The 13,713-nt window shown below is 37.6% G+C and overlaps 1 protein-coding gene across 3 annotated transcripts in view; it reads left to right on the forward strand.

Moving 5' to 3' along the window:
- The window catches only part of WDR27 (WD repeat domain 27), a 72,401-nt gene extending 62,369 nt beyond the window's left edge, over positions 1-10,032 (forward strand). For all 3 annotated transcript variants that reach the window (XR_015750112.1, XM_087968256.1, XM_087968266.1), the window contains one exon: positions 7,383-10,032. Coding sequence is in view for 2 of the 3 variants with exons in the window: in XM_087968256.1 (XP_087824382.1) it covers positions 7,383-7,433 (51 nt within the window). In the remaining variant the exon portion in view is untranslated. The remainder of the gene's footprint in view (positions 1-7,382) is intronic.
- The last annotated feature ends 3,681 nt before the right edge of the window (positions 10,033-13,713 follow it).

Genomic DNA, 13,713 nt, shown 5'->3' on the forward strand with positions numbered 1-13,713 from the left:
AACGTCATTGCCCAGAAGATCATTGGTTGTCCTCTCCCCTCTTTGGAAGAGCTTTATAGCTTCCACTGACTTAAGAAAGTTCAAAACATTCTCAAAGTTCCATCTCATCCTGGGCACCCTTTTTTTGAACTATTACCATCTGGCAAACAATACAGGGTAATAAAAACAAGGACAAATAGGCTGAAAAACAGCTTCTATCCCAGGGCAGCAACTCTATTGAATTCTACTGTATAGTACACTGAAGATGGTATTTAATCTCATTGTACGATGTGCAATGACAATAAAGTAAACTAAACTATCAAAGATTTGAAATTTCCTTCCTTATTTTAGTAATGGTGATAGACTAAGAGAAGTAGAAAAGGTAATATTGGTCTTAAGTCAAGGTTGATTGATGATTGCATCTATGTAGTTTTTATGGTTTGCTATTGTCATCTTCTAGGCTGATTTTGGGTTTCTTTGCTTTACTAAGAGCCCCGGAGTTCCCAGATTTATGGTCATAGCAGCTTAAGAAGGGTGGGATTCGGTCAATTAAAAGATATACACGATACATCAGACTCAAAAAGCATGAAAATCTAGAATGTGTGTGTGTGTGTGTGTGTGTGTGTGTGTGTGTGTAAAGATTTATACAGAGAGAGAGAGACAGACAGACAGACAGACAGACACACACACAGAGAGAGAGAGAGAACAAACAAGAGTCTAAAAGAATTGAAAAGCAGAGGTAACATTAGATGGCTACAGGGGAGTATAAAAATTAGTATATTAAATTACAGAGTACTCTAGTATGATGAAGTAGGTGCTCATTAAGTCTAGTTGATGGTACAGGTTATCATCCAACAAAATTTAAGTAGTGCTAAACAGAACCTGGCAACAATAGTATGTTGTAGCAAGGTTGGTATCTGAAAGTAGCGGACAGGTGTACAATTGTCCTGGGAAGTGCTCTATAATTAACAGGATCATCCTTATTCCCTAGATCTATTAATGGAGGTAAAGAATGAGGCCAAATTGGAGGCTCACAAGTCCAAGTTGTTTTTAATGGCCTCTGGAGGTATTGGGTGTTCCCCCGTAGTCCTCCCTGCTCTTAGTTGAGCAACAAAGTTCTTGATTTCTATCACTGTCACTGATGCCCACATGGTCAGATTTTCTATATTTTAGCCTGGATGTCCATTTTCAATGGAGGTGTCCGTGAAGAGTTCCTGAAAATATGTTTTCCATATTCTGGTGACTGGGGGTGGGGAATGTGACAGTCAAACCTGTATGGAACATTGCTTTGGGAGCTTGATGTGATATGGCAGAATGAATTCATTGGATTTTACTTACTGAATCAGTCGTGCTCAGTTGCTTTTCATGGCTTCCTTTTCCTTGCACACCAGCAGTTGTTTGTAGTATCTCTTTTGCTGGAGGTGGTCCATGCAGCTATCGGTGCGGTATCAGATACATAAGCCTGTTAGTAGTATGAAGTGCTTTTTTTTTTTTTTTTTTTTGCAGTAACACAGTCCTAGTCAAACCATGGCTTGGAATAGTGCTGTTGGTGTCTCAAAAGGTGCATTGTTAAGATGAATTAGATTCTGGTGAAGTTCTCTGGTAAGAGTATTACAGTTCTGCAAGTACTGAGTACAGTTCTGAGTACATTAGGATACTCAGCTGAAGTCAGGAAAGACTGAAGACACTATGGGCAATCTGAGGTCAGTAGCTCAGTTATCTTTTTATTTTGACAGGGGATCCATTTGACTTGGCATTAGATTCTTCCTGTTGGCATCAGAAAGGGTTGTTGGCAGTCTTCAGTATGCGTTTCTTGAGTGAAGAAATTTAACTGGAGCAGGATTGGGAAATGATTGCTGGCAAACTCAGACATGCCTTCTAAGGCCTTAGCGTAAGGAAGAAGGTCCCTAGAGACAATTATATAGTCAACAGCACTGATTATGGAGCCAGAGAGATAAGTGATTTTAGCTGGATGATCACTTTCAGAGGCACCATTTAAAATGTGGAGATTTCGCCCAAAGGCTGTTTGACCCAATCAGAGACCTGCAAAGTTTGATTTCTGTTCTTTTGAACTATGAATGAGGAATCCATCAGCTTCAGGGAAGGGAAACATTTGTGCTATATAGAGAGTGTGGCCACTGGGTCAAATCTAGCATTGGAGGCCCCTCCTATGACTACTATATAAGGTCAGCAGCAGCCACATCACAAGGCTCTGATATGGGGTATCTGCTTTATTGAGGACAGGTAAGCATTTATTATCAACCAGCATGGTGGGTTAATTGATTAACATTGGTATGCATATGGTTTGAATGGAAGGGAAGGGCCTTGATATGGCATGCTCCAAATGCAAATCAGATCTTCAGTGCTTTCCATTTTTTGAGTAGTTTAGAGATATTCAAATCTGTAGTCATCCCCCCGTCCTCCTCTTCAAAATAGAAAAAAGACTGAAAATATCTTGAGCCATTCATCAGCAAATGAATGTGTATATCTGATATATTGAATGAAGTAGTCATGAAATTAGTCATTATCATGTGAAAGTTTGAGTTCTAGTACCTGTTGTATTGAGAGTTGCATCACTGTATTGCATTGTTCATCCAGCTTTTAGATAAGTTAATAATTAATAAACAAGTATGTACACTGACCACAAGATAACATTTAGAACATTCTGTGATTTTGTTTTGTTCAAATCAATTTGACCCTTAATCATTTATGATTAAATATATTTATTCATATATATATATATATATATATATATATATATATATATATATATATATATATATATATATATATATATATATATATATATATATATATATATATATATACACAGTAGTTGTGCTTTTAAAGTTGTAGCAACGTTTCGGCAGAATCTCATCTGCCATCATCAGGCTTCTGTATAGTGTTCATCTGTGAGTTAGACTTTTACAGTGGTTTCAGATTTAAATTTGGGGCAGCCTATTGCTGTGCCAGAATGGTTTTTTCTTCATCCTGATTGGTTGGGAGTCTTGGTCTGTGTTTATTGGTCTTGGAGTTTGCTGTGTTCTGCTTGATTGGTGTTTCTAATATCTTCTGTCTGTTTTGTGGCTCTTTTTGTATCTTGATTGGCTGGCAGCATTGTGTTACTTTATTGGAGGCCTTTAGTGCAGCTTGGCTCCGGGTAAATGGACGGCTATCATTAGTTAGGAAGCTAGGTTTCATCTGGGTGCCTGGTTGGGGTGTGTTTGAGCTGGAGGTATCAGGGGGGATCTGTTTGTGCCCATGTGCTTGTCTGGCTAGTGGTGTGGAGATTTTTTTGTTTGTGAGTGCAGGTTTCCAAATCATTGACAGTCTGGTGGAATCATCTCTTCTATTCATGCTTTCTGTTCTTTTTTCAATCTCTATGGCTTCTCTGATGATTCTGTGGCTGGGTTTTCTATAGTGGCTAGGGTTTTGGTGCCATTGAAGTTGATGCTATGACCTGTGGCTTCCATGTGTTGGATTAGTGAGGAAGTGTGTTCCAGCTTTTTGACTGCATTTTTGTGTTCATCCAGGTGGGTACTTATTCTTCTATTGGTCTGTCCAATGTATGTGGCCAGGCATGATGCACAGGGGACTTCGTATATGCCTTGGTTTTCCCAGGTCAATTTTATCTTTGGGGTTTCTAAGGATGGCTGCTATTTTTCTGTCTGTTTTGAAGGCAGTCTTGATGTGATGTCTGTGTAGTATAATGGCAGATGAGATTCTGCCGAAACGTTGCTACAACTTTAAAAGCACAACTATAATGACGTGGGAAAATACCCGATCAAAGCTGAATACCATACATGTAAGTACCCGCGAAAACTTAAGAAAACATATATATATATATATATATATATATATATATATATATATATATATATATATATATATATATATGTGTGTGTGTGTGTGTGTGTGTGTGTGTGTGTGTGTGTGTGTGTGTGTGTTTTTAAATAGCCTACAGCTCTCAGTGGGGGATTCAATTTTTTTTACTCCCGGTTCTGTCGGCTTGGTGGGCATGGCATGGCTTGGTAGGTGTGGCTTGGTGGGCATGGCAGGGGAAGGATACTGTAAAAACTCCATTCCCACTCCACTCCAGGGGAAGGATACTGTAAAATTTCCATTCCCTCCCCGCTCCTGGGAGAAGGTTACCACCGGTTCTCTAAACTACTCAAAATTTCGGCTACCAGTTCTCCAGAACTGGTCAGAACTTGCTGAATACCACCTCTGACAGCTCTACCTATTTCTAATTTCTGGATGGTCTATTATTCAAATATTAACTAGTTCTGATCCTGGATTCAAATCCCAGATGAATACCAATAACTTTGGGACAAATAGGATGTCATAATAGAACCTGCTCAACAGTGGTGGGATTCAATTTTTTTTACTACTGGCTTGGTGGGTGTGGCAGGGGAAGGATACTGTAAAATCTCCAGTCAGAGGTGGCATTTGCCGGTTTTCCAAACTACTCAAAATTTCCACTACTGGTTCTCCAGAACTGGTCAGAACCTGCTGAATCAACCTCTGCTGCTCAACAAGGCTGCTATGAATCGAGAAGTGAATAATAAGGAGACATATATGCTATTCAGCAGAAAAAAGGTGTCATGCCCTGTTGGAGTCTGACTCCGAGGGAGAGATGGAACAGCTGACAGGGATTGACAGTGTGGCTCCGGTGGTTGTGGAGGAAACTGGGGAAGGGCACAGGCCACATGGGCATTCAGAGGAAGACCCAGGCCCATCCCTTCTTCATCCTAGGGCGCACAGGGAGGAGCTGATAATGGAGAAATGTGAGTGGTGTGGTTTATGGGGGAGGAAGGGGTCCTGATCCCCTTCATGGGCTGCAGCTGGGAGCACTGTTTAAAAGGACAAATTTATTTATTTATTTATTTGGCAATCGCTTACAAGATAATCGATATAAGTATAAACATGAGTAAGAATACAGGAAATAGGTACGAATAAATAGGGACAATAGGACAGGGACAGTAGGCACGATGGTGCACTTATGCACACCCCTTACAGACCTCTTAGGAATGGGGTGAAGTCAATAGTGGTTAGTTTGAGGTGAAAGGAGTGGGGGTTAGAGGATGTAACAACAGAGTCAGGTAGTGCATTCCAGGCATTGACCACTCTGTTGCTGAAATCGTACTTTCTGCAATCAAGTTTGAAGTGGTTTACATTGAGTTTGTATCTGTTGTGTGCTCTTGTATTGTTGTGATTGAAGCTGAAGTAGTCATTGACTGGTAGGACATTGTAGCACATAATTTTGTGTGCTATGCTTAAGTCTAACCATAGGTGGCGTAGTTCAAGGTTGTCCAAGCCCCAAATCTCAAGCCTGGTGATATAGGGTATTCTGTTGAGAGCAGAGGAGTGTAGTACTCTTCTCGTGAAATACTTCTGGACTCGCTCGATTGTATTAATGTCTGATATACAGTGCAGATTCCAGACTGATGAGCTGTATTCGAGTATTGGTCTGGCAAAAGTTTTGTGTGCTTTAGTTAGCGATTCTATATTTCTGGAGGAGAAGTTTCATAAGATTAGATTTACAACTCTTAATGCCTTTTTGGCAATGCTGTTACAGTGAGCTCTGGTGCTTAGGTCATTTGATATGAGAACTCCAAGGTCCTTGACAAAGTGAGGATCATCAACAAGGTCATATCCACCTAGTTTGTATTTGGTGTACTGATTTTTTTTACCAATGTGTAGGACAGAGCCTTTGTTGGTCGAAATTTGGAGTTGCCAGATGTTTGACCATTCAGACACATAATCAAGGTCGCTTTGAAGGATAGTAGCATTGTCAGTAGTGTTGAATAGTTTTACTTCATCCGCAAAGAGGATGCAGTTGCTTATAAGGTGATCACAAAGGTCACTTATATAGAGTATAAAGAGTGTGGGTCCTAGAACGCTGCCTTGGGGGACACCGCTGTTAACTGGAGCAGGGTTTGATATAGCACTCCCTATTTTTAATATGTGTTGCCTGTTTGACAAGAACACAGTAATCCACTTATGGAGGGAATTGGAAATGCCGTAAGAATTTAGTTTTAACAGTAGTTTGTCATGTACCACTGAATCAAAGACTTTGCAGAAGTCTATGTAAATTGCATCTATAGCTTTACCCTGGTCGAGTAGAGTAGTCCATATGTTTTTGCAGTGTAGGAGTTGAAGATTGCAAGACAATTTTTTCCTGAAACCAAATTGTTTTTTGGAGAGTGGGTTGTTTGACTCTAAGTGGAGAGTGATGAATTGGTTAATGATTGATTCCATGACTTTGTACATGACACAACACAGTGAGATTGGTCTGTAGATTTCTGGGCTGGGGTCACCTATTTTGAAGATAGGGATGACCATAGCTAAGGACCATAGGTTTGGTAAGGAGCTGGTTCTGAATGATACCTCATATATAATGCTTAGGGATTCCAATATGGCAGAGGAGAGCTTTTTAAAGAAGTATGCACATAATCCATCGAGGCCAATAGATAGGGATGGTTTTAGGTTACGTAGTGCCTTTTCTACGTTATCTTCTGTAAAGTCAATATGTAGTAGGTCATTACAGTTAGTTGTGGTACGACTAGGAAATGTGGGGCATGAACCATTGCTGTTTACTGAACTGAAGACTGAACTGAACTGAACTGCGCATGGCAAAGTTGGTGGAAGCAAAGTGTGCATTCTTGTTGGAGCTTATCTGTGTTTGGCTTCCTCCCAACTGTGGTTGCTGCGTTATCTGGTAGAAGTCTGCAATTAATCATCCTTGCCTGCCACAGTAATTCTTTCAGTGTGGTTTGTGTTGGGTTTTTTATTTCGAATTAACTTTACTTTGGGTGCAGACTGCATTTACTCCCTCCGTAAACTGTTTTTTTAAGAGTTTGATATTCAGCCGAGGATAATTGGACATTGGGGCCAAGTTGGAGGCATTAAAGGGACTTTCTTCTATTTTTGTGACTTGGTTATTTTTGTGTCATTCCCCGGGTCATCACAAAAGGCATGAGATATACAGTATATTCAGTGAGAATACTTAATATACCCCTATACAGTATAGCTATACAAGGCCATGAAGAAGCTTACAAAAATTGGTATCCATATGGCAATGTAATTAATTTACAGCTGTGTAATGAGTTCCAATCCAGTCTAATCTTAACTGTGAAAGGAGATCCCTGCTGCCTTGTGAGAGCTTTCCAATTCTGCAGCTGTGAGAAGAAGAAGAAAATGTTTCACTAACATTTCATGCCTCGTAGCTGTAGTCTTTTTTCACAGGACGTAGGCTACTTTTGCAGACAGCAGAGATTTTTTTTGTTGCTGATGACCATATGCTGAAATGGATATAAAGTGTTTCATTTTCACGCAGTTTTTCCAGTATTTTGGCCCATTGATATATAAGCTAATCATGATTCTTTTCATTTAAATTACAGCTCATTTCAGCTACCCTGGATGGCAAATTGCAATTGTTTCTACCCCAATAACAATCACCACTGACGTCTTTGGCTTTCCTGCATTGAGAATTAAACTTCTTGAAAGAAAAAAAAAGATTGGTAGCTGAGCATGGTAGCTGAGCATGGTAACTAGGCAAACTGTAGTCTATTTTAGTTAAAATAGAGTCTTCCAGATTTGTTCCACTATTTGACAACCAACTGGGATTTTCTTAAAAAAAAATCTTATTGCTGGAAAAGCAAATTCATAGGTGATACCAAATAATAAATGTTTAATATTTTATAGCGTTAGATTATGTTTAAGAGTTCAAGAGTTAAGTTTCTGTAGTGTATAAATTTCTAATGCATTTTACTGATATTTTGGATGGTTGTTTTATAACCAACCCCATTTTTTATGATTACATAAATAAGATAAAACTTTTGTTATTCAGTTGTTTGCTAACACCCAACCCTCAATAATAAAGGAACAGTCTACTCATTCCTCTTGCATCTTGATTTAATTATAGAGACCGTCTGAGATGCTAAGTATTTCCTCTGCATATTGGATATGCTAGCAATATTTTAATATATTTCATGTACCTTTGATTTTAGGTGGTCAACAGACACTATTATGCAATGCATTTCTCCTTTTTCCTCTAAAAATTCTTTAGTTGACTAATGCAAGTAAATATAACATTGTTTTTTTTTTTTTTTTTTGAAAGAATCATAGAAAATGCAACTTTCTCAACAGATTGTTAAAATATGAATAAGGACAGGTATTTTTTGCAGAATTTTTAAAAGTTAATTTTTAACTATGCTTAATGTTCTTTCACACAACTGTAAATCTGGAACAAAGTAAAATAAGTTAATGAAGTAAAATAAGTAAAAATAATAATTTCACCATTCTCAGAACTATAACAATAGAAGCTCAATCAAAATAAAGGTCACTACTGTTTTAAGACACATTTATTTCACTAGTTATGCTTTCTATAATATGAAAACAAGTGATCATCTGAATACAAATTTTTCAGTAAACTGGTCAGTGGGTTTTTAAACAAGAGGATGTAGAGGCTCAAACTTATTTAATTAATTGGGGATAGTCATAATACAAAATATTTAATTAAATATAAATGTATATTAAAATAAATTCTGCTGATAATGAAAAAAGCTCGATGGGATCAATATCCAATATATTATTTGCACAAAGGTAAGCACCAATTTGTTATATGAACACTAAGAATCCTTGTAGATTATGGGTTTAAAATGAAATACTTTTCCATAAAAGAAGATATATAACCTAATATTTGACATATAGTAACAAAATATGTCTGTTGGTTCAATCTTTAAAAGCATCCATACTTTTAGCAGTATCATTGCTGAAAGATTAGATCACCAGTAAAGTATTCTTTGATAGGAATTCTCCTTCTATTTAAACCCTTTATACAATATTTGAATAGACGTCCACCCCCATTTATATAGAATGCAGTGACATAGGAGAAGGGGTGAAGCTACTGTAATAATTTCCACCTTTTCAACTATGGCCATACTTACATTTTTCTAGAACTCTTGTTTCTACTTTTCAATATTATCTGACTCTTTGTCTCTATTCTGTCTCTCTTTGTGTCTATTGGATAACTGCCTGTCTGAAAAGTAACATGAAATACATGTTTGTATTCCATAAATACAGTACCAGTGGAAATGTAAAAGAAGCAGCTGAAGTTATAGGTTGCAAAAAGTCATTAAGTTTGTTGTAATAAATCTTATGTATCAAAGACAAAATCTGATTTTTTTTTCTTTTTGCTCCAAACAATGAGTGTAAATTGATGCATTTAGTAGGCTATTCAAGTTGAACTGTCTAAACATTGAGCTAAAAGACAAGGCTCCTGTAGTTTTGTATTCAAATTGTTTATGACATGTTTGTACATTACTGAGAAGGGAGAATTTGGTTCCCTTAAAGCTGTGAGTGATGGGTCTTCTTCAGTGGATAGGCTACTATATACTATCTTTTGGATATATTTAACATTTCTTAGCTGACTGATCAACATGGCAAAGATTCAATGCAAATTAGCACTTCACAAAATCCTGTATTGAGGAAATAGCTAGTGTATATAGCAATTACAAGACTAGATGATTTTCATAGAGATTCTCTAGGCAGCCCAACAATCAAAACATCCAACACTGACACAACAGAAAACCATTTCAAACAAAAATGATCAACAGATGAGTAACTGTTGTTTGAAAGCTAGGCAATCAGATCACAGTCATGTACAATAGACATTTCTCATGGCTCACGTACATTTTTGGCTGTGTTTGAACAATCCTACAAGGCTTATTACAAGACTAATTGCTGCCCCTCTGTTGATCATTTTTGTTTTGAAATGATTTTCCTTTTGTGTCAGTGTTGGATGTTTCCATTGTTGGGTAGTCTGAAATATCCTATTAAATATACACGGCAAAAAACACAAAGACACAGTTGCAGGCAAATTGATCATATCAATAGTTTATTTCTGCACTTGTTTAGACCCCAAATGTTTTGGTACTTTTTAAAAAAATCTCAATTGTAGCTTTGAAGAAAATTATTTTTTTAAAAAAAGCCTGTACCAAACTGCTAGATTACTTTGCCAATGATCCCTCCACCACAATAAATGGTTATTTCTGATTATTCAACTATGTGGCTCTTGTGTCATCATTGCTAATTCTCCTCTTCCAAGTTTTCCATTTTAGCTCTACTACTTATTCCATATCTAGAAATGTCAAATTATGTTGCTGCATATGTGATGCAAAACCACTTGTATGTACTGTATAATGTGTACTATGAAGCAAAACTAAAAACTACTGCTATGTCCAACCTTAAGTCAAGACAAACTTTATTACAGGTCACTGACCCAGATTTCATTTAGAAAAAACACAATGCCCTTATGTAATACCAGGTACAATGGGACATGATAATAAATCATGAAAGTCCTTTAGTCACCCATAGCCTACTTTGCTGTCAACAAATTCTACAGGTCACAAATATAAACTTTGCAACAGCAAGATTTATCTTGGAATCTTTTTCTGCCAAAAGAAGCTGCATTTCTATCTAAGATGCAGCAGACAAAGCCACTTAGTAACAATAGAAAAGTACTATGCCTTATTGAACCTTGTCTATCCAATGGCAAACTCAAGAGAAAGTATTTGGTCATCACAAGTCAACTAAATATGTTGCATAACTTATAATTAACTGACAGCAGTATATTTTTCTGAGTTCTGGAATGCTTATTTCTAGCAATGGGTGGCTTGCAGTAAGCACTGTGGTTCTGTAATGAAAGGGATTGCAGGGAAAGATCTGAGATAATTTGCATGCTCCTCTAATAAATTATTTGTTTTGTATTTTGTTCCTTTCCCAGAATTTATTCATCGCCACCACTGGTATGTTCTTGACTGACCTGTTTAAAGCATTTAAACAGAAGGCTTCCACCACTGGAATTTTGTTTTTTCCTAAAGTTCTCTTTCTTGACTCCATCTTTACTGAAAGTCATTGTACTGTTTTAAGACCAAGCTAGACGTGAGAGTAGCAGAATGTAGATGTGAGCTACCAGATATAAAATTGGGAGCAAGGGAGCAATTGTAATTAACTATGCCACCCCCTTTGTTTTAGGCCACATAATATAGGGTTATTTTATCACAAAGGTTGATGCATAAGTGTCAATACATCTTTCAAGAATCAACAAAGTTCTTATAGTGTTTCCTCTAAGCATTCTTCTCCTGTCTTTGTTTAATGGAGTGATAATGGAAAAGAACCAGAAGCCCCAGTCGTTGATGGGAAGCCCCAATTGTTGGAGAGAAAATGCTTCTGCCTATATACCACTTTTGTTCTTAAACCAAATCCTTGTGCCATACACCACAACAGTTTACATGTGATTAGGACAGTCAGAATTATACTAAAAGAGAGGGGAATGTTGTTTTCATTATGAAAAGTTCATTGAAACTTTTCATTTCAGTTCATTTACTGAAAAATTCTGTTCCAGTCCTAAATGTAGAAAAGGCTGTTATGACTCCTTACATCTAGAGCTATTATGGAGAAAGATGGCTGGTTGTAGTTCTTCCTGAAACCTATTCTCACTACGTGTATTTCCTGTTTCGTGCTGCTCCACTCCACTCCATAGAGTCTATAGTCAACAAAGGTCTATAGTTCCCATATTCTAGCATCATTGTACATATTTTACTTTATTAGGCAAGTGAGCACGAACATGATAATTCCGTCTGAAAGCATGATGGTTCTATGGATTGTAGTTATTTGTGGGCAGCTTAACTTTTGAAAGCAACTGGTCCACAGGGAGAAAAAAATCAGGTAAATTTCTGCCAGAATGAAACATGTTTCCACTTGCAACATCTTCATCTCTGATCAAAATCATGGTTAATAGTTCAGCGTAGGAATTTTGTGACCTAGCTCTCTCAAAGGACAGCAGTTTGGAAGTATTTTCTCCATTTGATATTGGTGACAACTTCAACAATAATAAAAGCAGCAATCGACACCTAGTGTGATGACCCGGAGTCTCCCACAAATGTAACAAAAACCAAAACGTAAACAAATGTTCTTTAATGCCTTCAGCTTGGCTTCACTGTTCAATTGTTCACAGCTGGAGATTAAACTCTTTCCAAAATAACATTCCAAATGAAAGAAATACAGTCCAACTCAAAAGAGCAGATAACGAAGTAATAAAAAACCAAAACCAAACCGCACTGAAGAAAGTTCTATGACAGACCAGGATAATTAATTACAAACTTCAAGAAGATAACCAGATATAGTCCATTGGAAGAACGCCAACCAAGAAAAACCTCATCCAGGAATAAAATACTCTTTGTTTCCAACGTTTGCTAGCATGCAGGTCCAAACTCTTATGTAGTTCTCACACCTGCATCCCATGAAGACAATCAAGGCCCTCTCCTCCCGGGTAGACCATGTCTCTCCCTTATCCTCTCCTCCCTGCGTGCCCTAGGATGGATAGGGGATGGGTCCTCCTCTGCCTGCTCAGCCGGCCTCTGCCCTTCCTCAGCCTCCTCCACAACCTCAGGAGCCACCCTTCCACTCCCTGTTGGCTGTTCCTCCTCTCCCTCAGAGTCAGTCTCCACCAGGGGCGTGACACCTAGCAAGATGCTTTATGTCCAAACCTGGAATTCTGGGACTGAGTTTCCCCAGTTCAGCAATTGTACTCTCCCAATATAAATATAGCTCACTCTCTTCTAAATTAATGACACAACACACCCCTCCCAGAAATTTTTCTATGTAATAGCTTGGGGGAAAATGGCTAAAGGCTGGGGGATGTTTGATGGTGCCATTTTTATCAGTCTTGTGCTTCCTGATTCCAGGAATGGAAATGGGAAATGTAATAATCTGTAAAATCCATGCTTCTGGTGTTAATAAGTTATCCTTTAGAATGGCTTTGAACCCTCCATAAGTTCTTTTTGTCCTCCCTTCTACATTACTGGCAGGATAGGGAAAGATTCACAGGGAAAGCTGAGGCAAACACCCTAAGGCTTGGTTTTATTAGCCTTTCTCACAACCAGCTGGAAAGTCTTGGTTTTTCTTTCTTTTTTTTCTTGAGGGATTTCTGGTAAATGTGAGGAAGAAACCCACATTAATTATGAAACAACATCTTGCACAATGCCTTTCAGAACAATTGGATTGGAGAAAAAAAAAGTGCAGACTTTTAAGAGAATGGAATGCTTAATTCCTGTGTATGGCAATTTATAAAGGCCAAATTGGTTCAAGTTGTTTCAAAGACACCTAATAATACTAACAAAGAAGTGTGAAAGAACCAGTCTTGTTTTAATTTTGAAATGGCACTGAACTGTCATGTCCCGAAGATAATTTGGATTCCAATCCAAATTAAGTTTTCTTCTTTGCCAGTCTGCCTTTTTTTTTTTAAGGTGAACACTAGTAGTCTGGTCTCATAAATGTATGGTGGGAAAGAACTTTTAAAGAATTTTATTTTTAGTTGGCAAGATCATAACATCCCCACAGTTAATCTTGAAAGTTTGGATAAGGTCAAGAATAATGCTTATAGCCAAATACATTTGGGATGCTTTGAGAACCTAGTTAAAGTGTCCATGGGAGAATTTCAAAAAATCAACAGAAGAGCAGCACTTAAGTGATAAGCTTGAACCCCACAATATTTTAATTAGTCTTGATTTTAAAAAAACAAACACTGAAATATTACCAGTTTTAAAACATGCCTCTCAGAAGGCTTATCCAGTTTTAAAACATGCCTCTCAGAAGGCTTATCCAGAGTAGCAAAAGGCTATTATCCTCTTAACATTTGTCATGTAAATTGGATAACTATTTATTTTG

Source organism: Notechis scutatus, chromosome 1, assembly GCF_049901735.1.
Source record: "Notechis scutatus isolate UNSWTSFEM ecotype Mainland chromosome 1, rNotScu1.2, whole genome shotgun sequence".
Classification (NCBI taxonomy): Eukaryota; Metazoa; Chordata; class Lepidosauria; order Squamata; family Elapidae; genus Notechis; species Notechis scutatus.